Consider the following 15,107-nt stretch of genomic DNA (forward strand, 5'->3'; position numbering starts at 1 on the left):
GATCCCAGCTGCAATCTGTTTACACGGACGTTTGGCATAGCAATAGCCCCAATTTACGTGTCAGAACATGGGAGGAAGCACTTTTAGGGGAATTGCTCTTCCCCCAGTATTAAAAGGGGATAAAAGAGGAATCTCTGTCATGTTGGGTATCCTATTAAGGGACTACCCTCACTTGGGAGGTATCAAAAAGGGACCAGCTGGCATAGTCCAATTCAGAAACCTACAGTATTAATGCTCTATAGTAAAGAGAAAATTCCCAGCTTCTTCAAACTTGCGTAGGTTCATTAAGTGAAACAAGGAATTGATGTGCTTCAGAATTATATTTTATTTGCAATGTTAGCAGTATTGGGTTATTCAGTACTTAATGCACATTGATGCCTCAAAATTTGCAGTTATTTATTTACATAACAATAGTTTGATGGGGTTTATAAATTAAATTTTAAACTGCTGTTTATCCTAATTAGCAAATCTGATGTAAATGAATAGAATCACAATTTTCTTTACATTGTTTACAAATCTGCATCAAAATTATACAAAAATACAATTGGTTGCTCGATAAATAACTATAAATGAGGGAAAATGGTTCAAAATTAATTCTATCTGTTGCAAAACAGGCTCCAAAAAGGCCACTCATTTTTTTTTTTACACACAAGGTCAAGATTTAAGGTTGCAGCTGAGGAAGCGAATGTGATTGAAAAACAGACTGAAAATGGATTTGCAACATAGCATTTTTTCCCAAAGAATTTCCAGTAACTTTAACTTAATTTCCAATTCTGTTCTCAAATTTTCTGAAGATATTTGCTTGCCCTCTCATTTTCCTTCCGCAAGGAGGGGCCCAAGCACATGACAGATTTCTCGTCAGGACACATCAACTCCAGAGTGCCAAGTGGACAATGTACATACCAGTCAGCAAGGTTTGCTGTGTCAGCTTTTGTGAACCCTCTAGTCCCACAGCTCCTCCAGTCTGAGCATCACCATTGTATCTGCTGCCCCAGGTGCGAAGCCAGTTCTCCTAAAGCCAGTAGAAGTGCCCAACTGCAGGGTAGCATAGTGTTGGCAAGTCTTTCTGCATCTGAGACAGAACACTACCAAGCTGTGTTCTTTTTTACATGTGTAAAGTACCAAAATTCAACTTGTAAGTGTTAAGGTTGTCAGGTGTAACAAGATTCAGATTTACCATTGTAAATTGGTAGCCCAATGCTAGTTTTACAGAGAATCAGACTGAGAATCTAATCCTCTGTTTGTAAAGATTTGCCCGTGACATTTCAGTGAGATAACAGGTGGCTGAGTTTCAAAAATTGTAACTAAGATCAACTGTGGAAAAAATGGATTGCTAAAATACTTAATATACAGCATCAGCATGGGAGTTCAGGAATTGTTGAGCCATGGTTTATACACAGTCGAACTTGAGGATTGCTGTCCTGGAGCACAATGCCACAACTCTAGAGAGGACAACGTGTAAAGAAATTTGAATCTACACTTCCCTTTATGGAATAAATAAAAATGGCATCAAGGAGAGTGCAGGCAGCATGCACTTTTGAAGCCAAGAATCATCTGTATGTTTTATTTCCAAGTGGGGATACTGATCTGAGTTTGATCAGTTAGATTTCACTGAGCCTAAAGCCTTGGCATCCTCTAAACCCCGACCCAGGATACTTTCATACTCACCTAATCCCCAAATTGAAACAGAAATCAATAATGCCATGCTGATTGCTGACTCAATCCAATTTCCAAGTAAGTGGTACAACTTCAAGTGAGTGAACAAATATCAATGCATTGTCCCATTAAAAGAATACATTCAACTGAACTCATCTCAGAAAACAAGCAGGAACATAAATTTTTCCAATGCACACATTTAAAAAATAAAATTCAAATACAACAGAAGCTGACCCAGCGCATACTGGCTAACAAAGATTTGGAAAGGATTAAAAAGGATTTGAATTCTGGATGTGACTTGCACAATCACTTAAAAATAAATGCTGCACCAATCTAAAACCAATTAGCTGCAACAACGCATTTAAATTTCAAGAAAGCCAAAAGCTATTAACTATATTATAATCTGTGTACAGAATGGTGATTGGATGCAATATTATTTTGCAGTTACCAACAATTCTGCAATGCATTAATGTTGGGTTATTAGCTTGCCTGAGGGCACTGGGAGCAAGTTTCCAATGTGTTCACCTGAAGTTGCAGACAGTTTACATTGCTAATCTCTTGGGCTGAAACTGCTACCCTAACCCAGTCTGGTCTACATGTGACTGCAGTCCACATGATGTGGCTGACTAGTCAGTTATAAATTTGATGATGCAAAGTGGAATATTATGTTGTAATAAACCAAAACAACAACTAGCAGCCAGATTTAAAAGAAAAAGGGAAGTTCTTAGATTCCACAGCATTTTCCAATGCAGTTATCATCCCAACCAGATTGGGAAGAGGAACAATAGAAAGTGATTCTTTTTCTTCTCTTTGATTGCAGTCAAGTTTAAACCAAATTTAAAATCATGACTAGTTCCTGCCACATGCTGCAACATTTCTGTTACAAACAGCTGTTGAGTAGCTTCTGAGAACCCAATGCAAAGGGATGTTTCAGTTCAAACAGCAAATACCCCAGCTCACTGTTAGCTAGGCTGGCACCAGGATCCCTTTTATACTATACAGGGCACCACTGAAACATCAAATCACTTTTTATAAATGGGTAAAAAAAAATGTTGAAACTCAGCAAGTTCGATTTAGAATACACTGTCTGAAAGGCTGGTGGAAGCATATTTAACAGCAACTTTCAAAAGGGAAACAATTTCAGGGCTATAGAGAAAGAGCAGGGAAGCGAAACTAAGTGGATAGCTCTCCCAAAGAGCTGGCACAGGCATGATGGGCCAAATGGCCGCCTTCTGCGCTGTATGCTTCTCAATGGGAAACAGAGAAATTCCTACTGGAATCTGTAAATGAATCAAACATGCAAATAATCCAATTATAGTGCACTCGAAAGCTGTTCAACACGGACACAGACTCCTCTGTGTTATCAAGTTGAAGAAAATCTCACTAGGAAACTGGTACCTTTTGAAGGAACATTTCCTGGCATTAACAAATGGATGACAGAATTGGCTTGAACAGATTTTTTTTTTTTTAATTCTTTCATGGAATGTGAGCATCGCTGGCAAGGCCAGCATTTGTTGCCCATCCCCAATTGTCCTTCAGATGGTGGTATCAATATCGGCTTCACCAATGGAGCTAAAGTAACAGTTCCCTTTTCGCCCAACATTTTAAGAGCCTGTAAAATTATAGATCATAGCTAAACAATACCCAGCACCCTCAGAAAATATCCAAAGAGAGAGAGGTAGGCCATTAGTGCAAGTAATTTCCTTCATAACACATTGGAGTTCTGAAACTTGGCTGTGTCAACAAATCAAATTAGTTAAAGGAGCTTAGCCATAGTGCAGTTAGGCTGCAAGATGGCATATACAGTATGATCAAATCATCTCAAAATAAGGGCAAATGAAAAAAAGATACAGGGAGCAAAACTCAGAAGGAAATTAAATGTCACCTCCGAAATTGTGCAAGTCTACAAACAAGGCTTAAAGGGATACTTTAGTATAAGCCTCCTTCACTGCACTCACAATATATAAACCTTATTGGGAAAATAAAATCTTCGGCTGTTTCTTTTTGTCAACAGCAAGATAGGCATTGCATCGCCGAAGTGCCATACTACACAAGATTCGAGTAACTGGAACAAATGTCCTTAACCTCAGCAAAGCACAAGTATATCTCGAGGTCGGTCACACAAATTGATCCAATAGCAATTTACATCCAGTTTTATATAAAAATTATCTTTTGGAAAACAAGCATCAACCGTGAAGTCAAAGTTTTAGAATCATCAGACCAGATCACACTTGTCAAATGAAATTTAGTGACAGCGCGTCTTAGCACGATTTTAATTCCCTGGATATTTTGCTGTATCTGCAAATGGTGATATTTTTCCTAATGAGCTTCCGTAACAAGCTTGCCTCACAGTAGCTGTGCAGGATATTCCACACACAACCCCTAATCTGCTAGTTAACAGGTGACGTTGCACAGTTTCAACAAAATTCTACGGGTTAATTTGCAAAGAGATTATTAACAAAGGGATGTTTTCAATAGCTATTTGTTCTGGGAGATCACCAGCTGGCCAGCTGCAACCTTTCCAGCACAGTCCATCGGTGTTTAAGAGTAAAACAATAGCCAATACATTCCTCAATCTCTCTGATTCGCTTCTGGAACCGGCAACGATCTCGGGCATATACTTCCCAGGGACCTTTACGGATTTCTTCACTGCTCACATAATACACAGTGACGTGTTCATCGAAGGCAACCTAAATGCAAGGAGAGAAAAAAAATGGTTTTAGCAGTTACAAAATATTGAATACTAAAATAGAGACATTGAACAAGTTTTCAATCTAACTATCTTCTGTACTACATCAACTCACATTAAAAAAAAACAGTACAATGTAGTATCTGTCCAGAGTTATTGGTTCATTAAACAAACAGTTCAGACAACTGAATCTAGAGCAAGAAATCACTTCTCTTAAGAGTGGCTGAAATAATTACTGGAAGAAACAGCCAAGATGGGTTTCAATGCATCTACTAACAAAAACAACTCAGGATGTAAACTGCTTTAATTCAACAACTTGCATTTACAGTCAGGAACTTGTGGTTAAAATAAACCATGCTTGGAAACCTAGCTCTAAGAATTATAAATCTCAATCGTCTTGCTGGGGAAAATAAAAATAGCATTGACATCCAGCAATAAAAATAGAACATGCTGGAAATACTCAGCAGGTCTGGTAGCATCTGCAGAGAGAGGAAAACAGTGTTAACGCTATAAGTCTGTGACCTTTCATCATAACTGAATGTTAAACTGTTTCTCTCTCCACATATGCTGCCAGATCTGCTGAGTATATCCAGTATTGTTTTTATTTCACATTTCCAGCATCCACAGTATTTTACTTTGGTGTTGCGATCTGGCAACTTTGTTACAAAGACAGCGCCTAACTGGAGTCTCACTGGTGAGGTGGCCGATATTCATCTATCTTAAATACTACTTCTGAAAAAAATACCAGCACTTCGCTGCCAGCAAGGGAATTCTTGTTCATCCTTGAGCAACATCCCATTTGAAATCAATTCCCTTCCCTTTACACGCGTCAATTCAAACATGGGCTCCACTGTAGTATATATGATCCTACTGAAATTTCAGACCATCGTACCACAGTGAGCTACCTGCAATTGGTGGTGGGGGTTGGTTTCTGTATTTGGTAGATGAGGACTGAAAGCCTAATGAGCAAACACAAGACCCATGAAAGTGTGGAGCTTTAGTGGCTGCTACCTCCTAGTACAGAAATGCATGAATGGCGGGGGAATCTGGTTTGGCAGCAGTTTTAACCCAATGTAAAAGTACAACTAGTGACAAGACCTTATCTGAGATACAAACCATGCTTCCATATTTCCTGTGTATATGTATATTTTCGGGTCTGATACACTGATTTCATTTTATTCTTTAATGCAGTTTTATCTGTTTTTTGCTGTAACCAAGCAACCAATTCAGTTTATAATCAACATTGAAAGCACGATTATACTTCCATCGTATACAACAATGCAGTGGAACCCTTGTTTGAATTGACTCAAGTGTAAAAGGAAGGGAATTGATTTCAAATGGGACGTTGGTCAAGGACGAAGAAGAATTTTTTTTTGCTGGCAAGGTGCTCGCATTCTTTCAGTAATATCAGCCACCTCACCAGTGAGACACTCCAGTTTGGCTGTCTTTTCAGCGTAATAGAATTGCCAAATCTCAACACAAAAGCAAAATACTGTGGATGCTGGAAACTTTACATAAAGACAGAATGCCTGATATGCTCAGCAGGTCGGGCAGTATATGTCGACAGAGAGACAGAAGTTGCAGTTCTGATGAAAGGTCATGGACCTGTAACGTTAACACCAGTTTCTCTCTCCACATATGCAACCAGACCTGAGTATTTCCAGCATTTTCAGTTTATTGCCAGGTATCAATGCCTTTCCCCCGCCCCCCCCAGCAAGACAATTGGGATTTAAGTTTCCAAGCATGGCCTGTTTTAACCTCAAGTTCCTGAATGCAAATGCAAGTTGTTGAATTAAAGCAGTTTAAATCCTGAATTCTTTGTTTGATACATTGAAACCCAAAATGGCCACTACTTTCAGTAATGATTTCAGTCACTCTGTAGAGGGGTGATTTCCTGACGTGCTAGTGTGCCTTCATTCAACAGGCCTATAAATATCTCCAACACTAGTAGAAACTAAATAAAGCAAATGGAATGCAATGTAAATTAGCAGTCCCACAAATACCAAATCATGGAGGGGCAGTTCAATGTGATGGGTTACAGACAAAAATATGTAAACAGGCCGACCAATTACAGATGAAATTTTATGGAAAAGTGCGAAGACGTGCATGATCAGAACAGATGTAGCAGATCAAAACTGGGCATCCATGAGGCACTGTGGGCCTTCAACAGCGAAACTGTATTTAGCCACAATTGGTCACCTCATGACCCAGCATATCCCTCACTCTATTACCATCAAGCCAGGGGATCAACCCTGATGAAATAAAAAGTGCAGGAGAGCAGCACGGGGGCAGCACTAAGCATACCTAAAAATCAGGTCAACTTGGTGAAGCTACATCACGAGACTACATGAATGCAAAATGGCAGACGCAGCATGTGATACAGCCAAGTGATTCCACAACCAACAGATCAGATCAAAGCTCTACAGTCCTGCCACACCCAGTCATGGATGGTGGTGGACAATTAAGGACAATTAAACAACCAACCAGAGGAGGAGGTTCCACAAACATCCCCATCCTCAATGATGGGAGATCCGAGCCCTTAAGTGCAAAAGACAAGGCTGAAGCATGTGCAACCACCTGCAGCTAGAAATGCCGAGTGGATAAGCCATCTCTGCCTCCTCCTGAGGTTGTCAGCATCACAGATGTCGGCCTTCAGCCAATTCGATTCACTCCACATGATATCAAGAAACAGCTGAAGGCACTGACAACATCCCAGCTGTAGTACTGAGGACCTGTGCTCCAGAACTAGTTGCACCCCTAGTAGCCAAGCTATTCCAATACAGCTACAACACAGGCACCTATCTGACAATGTAGAAGATTGCCCAGGTATGCCCTGTCCACAAAATCCAATTACCACCCCATCAGTCTACTCTCAATCAGCAAAGTGACAGAAAGAGTCACTGACAGCACTATCAAGCAGCACTTACTCAGCAATAACATCTGCATACACGGTGCACAGCTTGGGTTCTGCTGGGGCACTCAGTTCCAGACCTCATTACAGCCTTCACCCAAACATGGACAAAAGAGAATTCCAGAGGTGAGATGAAAGTGACTGTCTTTGACATCAAGGTAGCTGTGACTGAGAGTGACATCAAGGAACCCTAGTAAAATTGAAGTCAATGGAAATCAGGGGGAAAACATGGACTGGTTGGACTCATACCTAGCATAAAGGAAGATGGTTGTGGTTGTTGGAGGCCAATCATCTCATCCCCAGAATACTGCTGCAGAAGCTCCTTAGGGTACCGTCCTAGGCCCAATCATTTTCAGCTACTTGGTCAAATGGTTAGTCAAATACTGCCTCGATGTCAAGGGCAGTCACTTTCACCTCAATTCTGGAGTTCAGCTCTTTTATCCACGTTTGGACCAAGGCTATAATGAAATGGGTTTCGATTCATGGGGCACTGGCACCAGTACCGGGGAAAGTGGGAGCTGTACCGCTGGGACCAGTGTTCTGGCGAGTCGTATAACGAGGGTGGCAGAGAGGGCTTTAAACTAAATAGTGAGGGCGAGGGATCAAGTGATGGAAGATGTGATAAATTAAAGAGAGAAGAGAAGGCATGAGAACAAGATAGCAATAAGGGTAATGATAACCAGATTGGGGCAGGAAGGGACAGAGCATATAAGGCTAGGGATTGTGATCTAACCGGGCCGGGGGGGGCGACGGTGGAAGAGAGTTCAGGTGAAAGGAGACTTAGAAATCCAAAGAGAAAGGTCGAGTCATCCAACAGTATAGAGTTGTGGGTAAAGACAAGGAGAATGGGACAGGAAGGGACAGAGATTAACTAAAATTGTACTTGAGCAATTAAGTTCATTGCAGGGAACAGAAGTAAAAAGTGAAATTTAAGGTTCTTTTCCTGAATGCAAAAAGCATCTGCAATAAGATAGATGAACTAGTGACACAAATAGAGGTACATGATTTAGATTTAATCGCCATTACAGAGACATGACACAGTGATCAAGGTTGGGAAATAAATATTCCAGGGTACACAATATTTCGGAAAGACAGACAGAATAGCAAAGGAAGAGAGGTAGCCTTAATAGTAAAGAATTATATAATGGTATAATTATATAATTAGTGAGAAAGGATCTGGCATCAGAAGATCATGAAGTAGAAATCAGTGTGGGTGGAAATTAGGAATAGCAAGAATCAGAAAACACTGCTGGGAGTAGTTTATAGGTCCCCTGACAGTAGTTATACTGCTGGACAGAGCATTAAAACAAGAAATTATTGGAGCTTGTAACAAAGGCAATGTAATAATTGTGAGGGATGTTAATCTTCGTATAGACTGGACAATGAAATTAGCAAGAGTGGTCTAGGTGATGAGTTTGTAGAATGGTTTTGGGGACTGTTTCTTGGAGCAATACGTTGCAGAACCGACTAGGGATAAAGCCATCTTGAATCTAGCATTGTGTAATGAAGCAGGGTTTATTGGTAATGTCATAGTAAAGACCCACTGGGAAATAGTGATCATAATATCACTGAATTCCACCTTCAGTTTAAGAATGGCATACTCCAATCACAAACATGAACCCTAAACTCAAACAAAACCAATTATGTAGGTATGAGGGGAGAACTGGCCAAGATAAATTAGGTAAATAAACTAAATGGTATGGTGGTAAATGAACAGTGGGAAACCTTCAAAGATTAGAAAAAAATTCACAAGATTTGTGTACCCAGAAGTCACCATGGAGTTGTCAGTACCAACATGCAATTGGCGGTGTCTTAACAGGCAACTACAATTTCTGTAACTAATTCAGATCATCCAATTCAGGCAATTGTAAGTTCTACAGGGTAACTATCAAAACATGGAACTTCACATTCTCAAACTGGTCTGAAACCCCCTGCAGATTCTAGTTATTCACACTTCATTTCATTCTTATTAATTGAATAACTAAGTCACACTATTACTGTTACATGGAGCGTTTATGGAATGAAAGCACCACACACTTCAATACTCTTCAGGTGCCAAGCATTTTTCACAGTTGGTCTATGATATGCATTTCATATTCTGCAACCATGAAAGAAAAATAGCAAAAGCTAGAGGTCCTGTGAAAGGGCCTCAAATAGGAGCATCTTTTAAAACAGGTGGGATGCACACCAAGTTACGACATGTTTCTAATTTAACAGCAGTGTGACAAAAGCTCAAACTACCAAGAAACACAAACCAGTTTCCTGGAATCCTGACTAGTTACAGTTGCACACCAAGTTATGACGTGTTTCTAATTTAACAGCAGTGTGACAAAAGCTCAAACTACCAAAAAACACAAACCAGTTTCCTGGAATCCTGACTAGTTACAGTTTCGAATTGCAGTCACTATATTACAGGGAATTGCATGATGTTGAGGTTTCTGATGATCACATTATAAGTCATCCCATTATAACAACCTTGACAAACATTCTAAATTTGGAAAGAATGTAAATAAGATTCTCAAATGGGATCCAAATCAACATGATTCCACTCCTGCTTTCTTTAGATCTGCATAGGGTGGGGAGGAGAAGGGAGAGAGAGGGGAAGTCAAGCCAAAATCCAATCTTTTATTATGAAATCTTTTTGTGAAATCAGTATCTGTCAGTGCCCGTGTTGACTTCATATTTTCCAATTATAAAAGCAATGCTACAGGAGGCAAAATTTTGAAGTATGATGTAAAATATAATCCATAAAGAATTATACTCAAGCTTATAAAAAGTGGAAAGTCAATGAAGACAGAATGCTTCAAAAACAAAACACTGCACAATCACTGCACTGATTCAACAGGTCTACAGTATTGAATTTTTTCAGGTTAAAACACACACCCTGCTCTCCATTATGGGAGCAACACCCAACCCAGCAGCACTAGATGAACTTGATGCAAATCAGCTGCAAGAAAGACACGAATCAGGAACTAAACCCACACCCTAAATGCTGGGAAGCTACTGTACAAAATGTTCAGATACATTTTAGGCTGTAAGCAAATTACAGCCAACAAGCCATTCCCTAAAGGAGGTATGGAGTGAGTGCAGTGGAATAAATTTTACATGCAGAAAAGTGAGCCACATTAAAAACTGACCAGTGTCAAGCCCAGAACAGAATGAATTTTGACTCCATAAAAGGTTAGATATGCAATAAGTATCATGTGGCAGGAAGTCAAATCAAAATTGTTCCAAAACTCTTTGAAATTTGGAGTTCACAAGAGCGTGAGAACTTTTATCTACCCCTACTGACTCACCAAGTAATCCTTTCTAAAGTTGATTAATGATTAAGGGAAGTATGGAGAAGAATGTATTGCTTTTTAATATAGATCAGCAGCTAATGCTCGCTCTGGACTTTGTCTCAACTTCTTGAAAAGTTTATTACTGATAACGAGTCTTGTCAAAATCGTGCTTCAATTTCAACCGTATAGGATCAACCTGGACAAAACCCCCCAAAAAGATTATCTCAAGCATTAAAGCTAGATATTGTCTCAACAATAGTGTAAAATCACCTATTATTAATGGAAAATTTCCTTCTGTAGACTTTACAAAACTTTCCACACATGGCTTAGCAATCCGTTACCCAATTTCTGATTCATAGCATTGCTTACACAAAGACTACTGCAATGGTGATTACTTAACAGGAGTCAGACATCGCCAAGTTAACACAGATGAGAACAATGTCCTTGCAGATTTAGTATTGCACTAGAACAGACAGTAAAATGCCAGCTTTACCACTGATGCCCACACCCCAAGAATGAATTTTTAAAAGTTGGCTGAAAGTCAAAATTCAAGGCAGTTACTAGAATTTCCAAAGGTACACTTGTGTTTCTGCTGTGTGTGCACAAAGAGCTTACCTATTTTCTTAGTCCATTTTTATTATCTGTTTATTATTTAATTCCATGAAGAAAAGCCAAATAGTAAAGAACATAGGAAATAAATTGTTTTAATTCTCTCACCTCTGCCATGATCCCACAAGTGGCAAGCAAAACTCATGCCACACAAATGCCAGGTAATGAACATCTCTGAGAGTCTAATCACGTGCCCTTGACATTCAATGACATTACCATCAATGAAGCCACCCCACACTACCAAAGCATTTCCCCCCGCACCCGCCAAAAACACAGGGGTCATCGCTGATGAGAAATTCAACTGGGTAAGCCACATAACGTTCCATAGCAATTCTAGCAGGTCAGACGGTGGGTATTCGTGACTCCCAAGATATACTTTCTATTCGACATCAGGTCAAAGCGGTCTGCTTGATCAGCACCTCATTGACCAGCCGAAACTCCCTCCACCACAGCCACTCCCTAGCTGTAAAATCTACTGTCTAGATGATGCAAGGCAGTATGTCATCATGGTTTCTTCACACCTACTAAATCCATGATCTTCACAACCAAGAATCACAATGACAGAACAAAAGGTGGCCTCTTAGCTCAAGTCTGCACCATCTCTTTCGAATGCATTAGAGGTCACCCATAGAATGTCACAGTGCATAAACATTGTTGTAGCAATAAGAAAATGCTAAATGCCACATTTCTTTAAAAGAGGTGCGTCTTCTGCATTAACGCAAGTGCAATGAAGGAAAACATTAAGCATAAAGGCAGTCCAAAAGTATTTTCTGCAGATCTCTCCCAACAGCAGTACATGCATTGCTATCTCTTCCCCCTTCAGGCCTACCCCACCCAATTTTCTCTCAGCTAGTGGGCAATCAGGCAGAGATACAGTCTCAAGGATACGTTCAGAAGCAGAGAGACATCATGCAAACTCAAAACTGCAGCACGTGCGATACCAGGCTCAATCCTAACACCCAGCTGCCTCTAAGCTTTCCAGCACAGCTGGCGATATCCAGCAAGAAACCTGGCAGATTCTTCACTCTTACCAGGGATGCAGAGGCCAACTGCAGTGCTTCATCTAACACAGCTAAACCAGGGATCACACTTCTGACTGGACAGCATATTACTTGCCATGTGGTTAACCCACCCACCAAACCACCAGGGGTCCCACACATCTTGTTAAATCAAATGCACATCATACCATAAAAGTTCTGTAGAAAACATTTTCATCAAGATATTTCTAAAACATATACTTCCAACTTAAATATATTGCTTCAAATTTCTGGAATGACATAAATCACACTGAATAAATTTCAGAGTATCATGTGTTAGCTAGAAACATTCCAGCACAAGTACGTAATCTAATTTTCTGTAGAAACAAATTTGCACAAATACACTGAAATAGTGAAACATATATATTAATCTGTGCAGCATCCATTACCAATACCCAAAAGCCAGTTCAACTGCTTCTACCAGACTACCGTGTTAAGAGATTCACACAATGTTCAAAGAATGTGGCCAATGCAGAAATTTCGGGTTTTAAATTCATAGAATTGGATACCATTATTCGAAAACTTTTACTTCATCACATTACCTTAAATCCTCAATTTACATTGCTATTTGACATATGGAAATCAAAACCAATTACCTTTTTGGAGTGTTTTTTTTCTAATGCCAACTGGGCGAATGTTTGCTGTAGTTCACCTTGAAGTTCGTCAGAAAATCCACTGTCTAGTCTGTCCGAATCGTCTTCTAGCACAAGGGTGCACAACACGGGTTGCTGGGGACAACTGGACTCAAATGCAGTTCTGGTTTCCACTTGTTGCTGTGTTTTAATACAGGCTTGAAAATTCATAAGGTTATAGGGATCAGAGGTCCCTGCCAAAGAACTCAATAGTTCTTCCTCAGTGTCTGAAAGTTCAGAACTGCCATCACTGTCAAATCCATCATCGTCCCAGTCGCTATCCTCGTCCTTCTCACTGTCTTCATCATCTTCATCACTACTGGAGTTGCTTCCTAAAATATAAGCTATTGTTTTATTGGAGCAGTGAGGTCTGGACAAGGGATAGTAGTTTTCCTCTTCCTCTGCATCACCCTCAGATTCATCACTGTCAGTCTCATCGCTACCCCACACATTGTCTCCCAAGGATATAATCCTATCCTCAATATCCAAATAATCAGGTTTGGGCATGGTCGAGTCAACAGAAAGGTGCAGCAAAACTGCTTCATTTTCTACACAAGTACCCGTGTTGTCCTTCAGGTCATTACCTTCAGAGCAGATGTCTATGTCGGGTTCAAGCTCAGGAGGCAGCCCGTTGTCCGGATATCCAATGTATTGCTGTTGAGAGCCAGCATGCTCCTCTTCCAAGCTGGAATAACCATTGTCCAGATCCGGGGTGATAATGTCCACCTTTCCATAGCAATGGGAAAATTCTATGGGCTTCTCCATTCTCTCAGTGGCAGAAAGGGGCAGCCCTGGTAGATTTGCCTGAATGCTGAAGTCACACTTTCCTGAGGCTACCAGCTGCTGCACAGAAGGTGCTGGATAGTCAGAACTCCACTGATTCAGATCCAAGCTCAGCCTCTGCAGGTTTGGGGGGTGTAACAGGCCTGGTTGGCTGCTGGGTGCTTCCAGGGGCCCCGGGTAGACTCTCCCACACATTTTCCCCAGCAGACCCGGGAAGCCTGATGCTGGGAGCTGTGGCCGCGGGGAGGCCTCGGGGCTTTGGAAGTCGAGCAGAGGACGCGGCAGGTCCTCCGGAGAGAAGAGGCCCGGAGCCTCCTGTTGCTGCTGGGCAGCGCCCACCCAGTGCCAGACAGTGGCCCAGAGACCCCCGAGCGGGGGCTCGGCCTCCTCCTCGCTCCTCCAGTCCGAGCCGCCTCGCATTTTATCCAGGACCGGCTCGAGGAGGCTCGGCCCGCGGGTCTGACTGGGCTCCCCCTCCCATCGGTGGAAAAGAACCATGGCGGGCTTGTAAAAAAAGTATAATAGTCTCATCCACGGACTCTGGTCGAGAGCGGGCCGGATACGGCCTTCTCCCGGGCCGCCGTCACTGCAGGAACCGGCGGCCGCGGGGGCTCGACCGTGAGGGAGAGGATCGCAATTCATTGGAAAATTAAAAACAAAAATAATGACGAAAAAAAACCCCACACAGAATTGACTGACCGCCTTTCGCTATCAATTATTCCTTAATTGTTCATCGTCGTCCTCACACGGGCCCCGCCGCCATTTTGTGGATAAACAGGCTTCCGCGCCCAATCTGTGAACCGAACAGCGGGAGATGGCGGAGGCAAAGGTGGTGATGATGGTGACGGTGATGATGATGGTAATGGTGGTGATGCCGCTGTGAAGTCAAACACCCGCCATACATCATCCCCCAGCAACAATCCTCACACCTACTCTCCGCCATCTCCCGAGGCGGACTGATGGGCAGTTGGCGGGCGACTGCGATTTCGTCAGACGCCGAGGAGTGTCGGGCACGCCCCGCCCGCTGCTGCCACCTAGCTAGGATGATGGCCTCAACGGGGACCTGCAAGGCAACTCCGCAAGGAAGCATTAACGCAGTGGCGAAAGACATTGCTTGCAATGCTCACTGTCTATGGAGGGAGAAACAAGAGTTAATGTTTCAGGTCTTTTCATCAGGATAGGGAAAAGTTAGAGATATAACCTTGTAGGCAAATGCAAAGGGAAGTGAGGGTAGAACAAAACGAAAGATCTGTGATAGGGTGGAAGGCAGGATAAGTTAAATGACGAAAGGGATGATAGTACAAGACAAAGGAGATGGTAGTAGGACAAGTAAAGAAAGAAAAGATGAAACAAAAGTTTGTTCAGTTTGCTTACCCACTTTTTTTTCATGTTGGTACTTGTGGCTGTTCAATTTTCAGTCCATTAACACCCTATCTGCACTAATGCTTTGTCTTTCAACGCACCATTAACATATTGTTTGCCTTTGCTCCACGACCTTCTGGTCAGCTA

The 15,107-nt window shown here is 41.6% G+C and overlaps 1 protein-coding gene across 1 annotated transcript; it reads right to left on the reverse strand.

The window, feature by feature from the left end:
* Window positions 1-307: 307 nt before the first annotated feature.
* On the reverse strand, window positions 308-14,593 carry LOC137383963 (protein phosphatase 1 regulatory subunit 15B). Its single transcript, XM_068057431.1, has 2 exons — window positions 12,780-14,593; window positions 308-4,346 (listed from the first exon to the last, which is right to left on the reverse strand). The coding sequence occupies exons 1-2, from the start codon at window positions 14,238-14,240 to the stop codon at window positions 4,152-4,154; spliced, it is 1,656 nt and encodes a 551-aa protein (XP_067913532.1). The 5' UTR covers window positions 14,241-14,593; the 3' UTR covers window positions 308-4,151.
* Window positions 14,594-15,107: the final 514 nt, after the last annotated feature.

This window comes from Heterodontus francisci, chromosome 25 (genome assembly GCF_036365525.1).
Source record: "Heterodontus francisci isolate sHetFra1 chromosome 25, sHetFra1.hap1, whole genome shotgun sequence".
Classification (NCBI taxonomy): Eukaryota; Metazoa; Chordata; class Chondrichthyes; order Heterodontiformes; family Heterodontidae; genus Heterodontus; species Heterodontus francisci.

Excerpts from the sequence above, each read along its gene's own strand:
- LOC137383963 (XM_068057431.1), bottom strand. The coding sequence starts at position 14,240 with ATGAATTGCGATCCTCTCCCTCACGGTCGAGCCCCCGCGGCCGCCGGT. Across the intron at positions 4,347-12,779 it reads AAAAAAAACACTCCAAAAAG|GTTGCCTTCGATGAACACGT; the intron begins GTAATTGGTTTT and ends CCTTGCATTTAG.